Source organism: Uloborus diversus, chromosome 9 (genome assembly GCF_026930045.1).
Source record: "Uloborus diversus isolate 005 chromosome 9, Udiv.v.3.1, whole genome shotgun sequence".
NCBI classification, from domain to species: domain Eukaryota; kingdom Metazoa; phylum Arthropoda; class Arachnida; order Araneae; family Uloboridae; genus Uloborus; species Uloborus diversus.
Window position 1 is genome coordinate 127,356,541 of NC_072739.1, and position 6,000 is coordinate 127,362,540.

The window sequence follows — 6,000 nt, forward strand, 5'->3', positions numbered from 1 at the left end:
AAACTGCGCCGTTGGAATTTTAAGGGGAGGTGTGTAAGGACACTTTTTGGGCGGAGCTCTTGCCCTTGAGGGGATTTTCGGAGTATGTGGGGAGTGCAGCATTGCCCTTGGGTGGACACTCCTGACTTTGCTTGTTGTGAACATGAAGAAGAAATACTTTTGTGGAGACTTTTGTCTTTCGCTCTCTCTCTCTTTTAATTTTGAAATACAAATAATAAGTCACTTCATCATTATTTTTTTCAGGCGCATGGCAGACAATTTTAAAGGGCCTGTCCGTATTTGCTGTCATCAGTAATGTAAGTAGTACGTCAGATATTTCAACCAAATGCCTAAACAATGTAGCATTTTAAGAGAGTGAATCTGCCCCTTTTTTAGATTCTTATCTTGAAAGAAACAGATTCACTTTTATCACAGACCACAAACTGTTAAGGGCAATTTGTACCTGCCTAAAAAATCTTCTTGTTTTTTCAGCGACAAGACTTTTACTATAAATGAAAAATTTTATACATTCTACAGACAAAAAATAAGGCTTCGTCTCTTGAAGAAATGTCATTTCTGTTCCTTATAGCTTTTCTCTTTGATAAAATTGTTTTCCATGACTAATATAAAGGGTATAAAAAGTGTAGTTGCGGTATTAATTTAAAAATTGCGCGTGTTTTTAATACCTGTCGTCCATGAAATTCAAATCTGTAAAATTACTTCACAAGAAAATGATGCACATATTCAAATAATTGGTACCCATTTTATTTAATATTTTATTTCATATTTATTTGAATATATTTCTTCAAACTAGGCATTCATGATTGCGTATACCAGTGACTTCATCCCACGTCTAGTGTATGTATTCGTAACCAACCCGGAGCGCAGTCTAGACGGTTACATAGAGAGTTCTCTCTCCGTATTTGATGCAAAACATTTCTCCAATGACACCCGCCCACTAGAGCAAACTGACGTTCAAATGTGCAGGTATGGCATTGTTAAAGTTTTTCTCTTAATTATTATTTGTTCCATTTATTTCGTGACTAGTACAAGTCAGCAGTGGCTTCTGGCGTAACGACAAATATTTCATGCGGATGCGGGAGGTCAGACGAAATTTTTCGAAATAAAAGGCCGAAAAGCGCAATGTTAGGACCTTGTCTGTGTGATCATACATATAATTTTGTGCCTCATGGGGGGGGGGGTCATGACCCCTCTATACCCCCTTGACTATGCCTTTGTAAAGCAGTTTATCGGTTCTGCCGTCCAACCACGAGGTTGAGACAATTGAACGAGGTCTGCGCATTGCGCAAGAACGAATGCATTTGAATTTCAGGGTGTCAGTTTCACAAGTTCGTTTATGAATTAGCAGAGTTCTTTTATTAGTGTCCGATTTTATGTTTTTGCTGCCAAATTTACAAACTGAAAGTATTTTTCAGCTAATTACGTTTTTTTTGAATAATAATATGGATAGATTTTACGATAAAGTATAGTTTTTTAATCTCAAAACGTGAGAATATTATGCACTATTTTCTTGAAAGTGCTACTCAAGCATTTAGTTTTATTTCTTCTGTATCCATGTGTTAGAATACTAGATATATTCACAATAGCACAACTAAAACAAATTCATAGCATTCGTAAACACAGGACCATATTTTTTAGTTTCTATTTAGTAGCAGACGACCAGTACCACATTCTGTTCTAGATATATGAATAAATATGAGATTCAATTTTATTCATATATCTAGAACAGAATGTGGCACACTCCTGGTATCACTTTCTCGCTTGAATGTGAATCGCTTCTTCGAGACACTGCCAGGCAGAGGTCTCAAATCGGTGGTCGGACTGTAATAAAATGAACCCGAATGAACCCCCTTCCTATTGTAAATTGATAAAGGAGAGTTTATCTCTATGCGTGAAACATGAAAATGGTAAAAAGTGATTTTGCGAATCAAAAGCGTAACATAAACTTCTTCAAATTGTATTTAAAGAAATCTTGTGCTAATTTTTGAAGTTTATTGCAAGTAAACCATTTCAGAATGTTGTATTTAAATTCTACTATTGAAGAAAAAACAGGTGTTCCAAGGAAAAAAAGTGACGATAAAAAGGGTTCCTCTTTTCAACAGAATTAAGAAACGTTGTTTATACGAACAGATCGGACATCCTTGCTCACTGTTGCTCATTCCCAAAACAATGTGTTGGGCAACTGTGGACAAAGATGTCCAACACATTTCTATCCTGGTATTTCATTCATCAAAGTTTTGAAGGCCTATGATCTGTAACAAAATTTGAAATTCATTCAACACTATAAATAGGATGCAACGTGGTAATATCCCATGTCGTGTTAACTTGCTGCACTGCAATGTCTAATCTGTTCGTTCAAGGATTCTCTAATTATCATCATCATCGTCAAAGACTTTTATCAACATAGACCTGATATAACTACTGCCTATTTGAAAGGCCGTGGTAACCTGATCGGTAAGGCGTCGGACTCGTAACCGAAAGGTGCCGGGTTCGATCACAGCGGGTCGAAGATCCCCCGTATTCATTAATGGTGACTAGAGCACGTTAATTATGTCGTGGTCACAAAGTCCTCTGAGTGCATCAATACCTCTGGGTGTGCTGGTAAAGAAATGTCTCGGACTCTGGTCTAGATAACAATAATAATGATGATGATAATGGAGCTTTCGGGGTAAGCCACAAATAGTGGTCGGTAGAGGGAACTCTGGAGTGTTATATGATATACGTATTTAAAATTCAAAAAATATACGTTTTTTACCAAAGACACATATGTACAACGTTACTTAAACGTAATAAATGTGTTTTTTTATGCTATTTTTCAGGTACCAAGATTACCGAAATCCACCCGATGACCCTGAACGCTATCAGTTGAATGTACGCTACTGGCATATTTTTGCCGCTCGACTAAGTTTTGTGGTCGTGTTCGAGGTATAAATAAAATGCATTTCTAAATTTACCTTTTGATGTAGAAATTTTTATTTTCTTGTTTGTTTTTGCTTGCTGTCATGATCCTTTGTAATATAATAATTGATACATTTTTTTGCCGCTAAGACAACCTCTTTCTTCGAAAGCTTTTTACTAACTTTTTTCAGACTAATGATTTTCTTAACAGTTATTTTAATCAGGGTCGCCCCGAACTTGAATGCTTGGGAGGGGGGAAGTTCTCAACTTGCCGAATGAAATTCTAAATTTACCAAATGATAAATTACAAACCTACATACAAATCATATACATGCATAACATCTAATGAAAACGAACATTAGGCATCATAAACCGGCTAATAATGGTTAAAAAATAATTTTAAAAAATTAAAAAAGAAAAGTGATGGTCTAATGTTGCAATATTGTCTCCAAAGTTTCCAAATAATTAAATTTTGGGAGGTCAAAGGGACTTCCCATTGGGATGCCACTGATTTTAAGGTGTCTCTCGTCGCCACCTGCTTCATATAAAGAGAGAGTTCGGGATAGGTGGGGCCTCTATAGCTCTATCTTAGAAGCTTCGCTTCATATGCCGGAGGTTGCGGGTTCGATTTCCGCCGGTGCCTTGGGTGTCATTTCCTCTCTATGCGCTGTAAATCTTTCTTGTGTTGTGTTCTCTGAATAAAGAAGTCCAACCTTTCGAAGCAATGGCACCAATCTTTCCATGGTATTTATTATGGACACGCCAACAACAACAACATTCGGGACAGGAAGGACAAAACAGAATTGTTACAGTTGATCTTTTAAAAGTTTTTTTGGGAAATAAATTTTGCCATTATGTTTTAAAACTATATTCTTCACTTTTTGAAGAAACTGTCAGTTTTCTGCATTTTTGTGAGTTACATTTTTTTACCTTTCTTGCGGCATTTCCAAATTTTATTCATAATACGCTTCGAAAATTATCACTATCTAAAAATAACTGTTTTCGGCCCACTTATGCTAGTTTTGCACAATAATAGGCTTCGTGTTTTTTTCTGCTTATTTATCTAAATCGTGGCTAGTGATTTACAATCTGCCATGAGCAGGTGAACAGTAGTATGTACAAAAATGAGTTTTGAGATATTTGCATGTGTGCGTTTTTGCTTCCCTGCAAACACAGGTAAAAAGTTGGATTTTTACGTTCTTTTCGGCATGGTTTAATTTAAACGGTTAGCTCTTAATTCATAAGATTCTTTGACATAAACTTAAATGGTCTCAATACTAAGCATTTGATAATAAATGTTATCCTTATTTTTTCAGCATTTAGTCTTTCTGGTGACTAGTTTGTTATCGTATTTGATTCCGGATATCCCAAAATCAGTACAGCAGAAAATTCAGAGGAAAAGATTTCTTGCTCGAGAGGCATTGTACAGGACTTCCGAAGAAGCAGAAAGGACTTTAGAAGAAGATACTATGACTGGAGAAGCCGCTGCTTTGCCGTGCTGATCTTCAAGAAGCATTGCATTCTTTCCCGAACAGAATATGTTTCATCGCCTGAAATGTGATACAGCTATATGTAGTATAAAACTCTGCTGGCAGATTTATAGAACTTGTGAATAGCATTCGGCTTTGCAGTTTGTGGAAACAATCGGTACTTTTCCTGTTAGCAGGGAGGCACATCACTTTTACTGATTTGCAACCTGGGGTTAAGTGTGTTGTATCATCAAGGGTTTGTTTTTGCACAACAAAAGGTGCTAAATACCATAATTTGCTTCCTTTGTGCATAGCCGCCTCAACTAGGGAGGTTGGGCTTTTGTGCTTATTTTTATTGAATCGCACAAATATTTTAAAAGCAGCGCAGAAGTTAACAACGATAGTCCGGGATGCATGAATTCCATGTGGACTACTCAATTAGCAACTAAATAGTTGTTATGATTTTTAATCGAATAAAACTAATATGTGAAGGGCGGCCATATGTAAAATTGCAAGGGGGCTCAGATATTTTATCCATGGTGTAGCAGGATCTTTTCCCCATGGAAACCGGTTTCAGGACAGTTTAGAGTCATTAAAAATTGACATTTTTAATAACTTATTCATTAATGGCTGGAGAAGAAATGTTTTTACATTTTTGCAAAGAAAAGTATTAAAAGCAAGGAAGTTCTAGTTTCTAAGGGGGGCTCGAGCCCCCCTTGCCCCCTATATGGGCGCCCTTGATGTGGCAGTTTTTTGCCATTTCGGTTCTTGAATAATAATCCCTATTTTGTAGGCGACTTTGAACGCGTACTTCAGATTTTACAAATAATCCTAATAGGATTTTTTTTATATACAAGGCATTCTTATGGCATTGCTTGTCTGAAAACAAACATTACAAACTCTTTAATTGAAAAAAAAAAAACATTATACTCAGCATGGAGTTCTATCGCATATTTCCCATGCTTCTATTTGATACCGATTGCCGGCAATTGGTTCCCCCTGCTAACGAGAAATGCCGATTAATTTAGGCAATTCTCTTAAATATCATTATATCATTTTAATACTAAGACTATTTACTGCTGGAATTGCTCTGCATTTATTGCGCCTGTTCTTGTTCTAATAGAGTCATTCCATTTCAAATCAGGCAGGCAGGTATGAAAAGTGTCATATGACCATCACCGATTTTTTTGAAAAAAATACAGTCGTTACAACTAAGGGACATATGAAATATCCCAAAAGGATTTTGCAAGAAAAAAATTTTTTCTTCAGTTACAGCCTATTAAAATTCTGCACAAAATCCGCCATTTTGGAAAAAAAAACGGCAAAACACTCCATTTCAAATGGACATTATTTCAAAAGTATTTAACCTATTTGAATAATTCTTTTTTCTAAAAATAAATAAGGACCCATATATCCTATAGACATCGTTTTTGAAAGTTTAGTTAGGATTTTTGATAAAGAAAAAAAATCATTTTTGTCGCGAAAAAACTGCATTTTTACCGATTTTATGATTTTTTCTCTCCATGAAAAAAAAGTTTTTTTTACTAAACGGAGATGGAAGTCTAAAGCCCTTATATGATAGTTTCATAAGATATTTTATTATAATCCTTGGATGCATACAGCCGCGGAAATA

The 6,000-nt window shown here is 35.8% G+C and overlaps 1 protein-coding gene across 1 annotated transcript in view; it reads left to right on the forward strand.

Annotated features, from left to right (window-relative positions):
* Positions 1 to 5,346, forward strand: part of LOC129230480 (anoctamin-5-like) — a 129,545-nt gene extending 124,199 nt beyond the window's left edge. The window contains exons 22-25 of the mRNA XM_054864882.1: positions 244 to 296; positions 794 to 966; positions 2,820 to 2,925; positions 4,215 to 5,346. Of these exons, the coding sequence (XP_054720857.1) occupies positions 244 to 296; positions 794 to 966; positions 2,820 to 2,925; positions 4,215 to 4,400 (518 nt within the window). The 3' untranslated portion in view covers positions 4,401 to 5,346. The remainder of the gene's footprint in view (positions 1 to 243; positions 297 to 793; positions 967 to 2,819; positions 2,926 to 4,214) is intronic.
* The last annotated feature ends 654 nt before the right edge of the window (positions 5,347 to 6,000 follow it).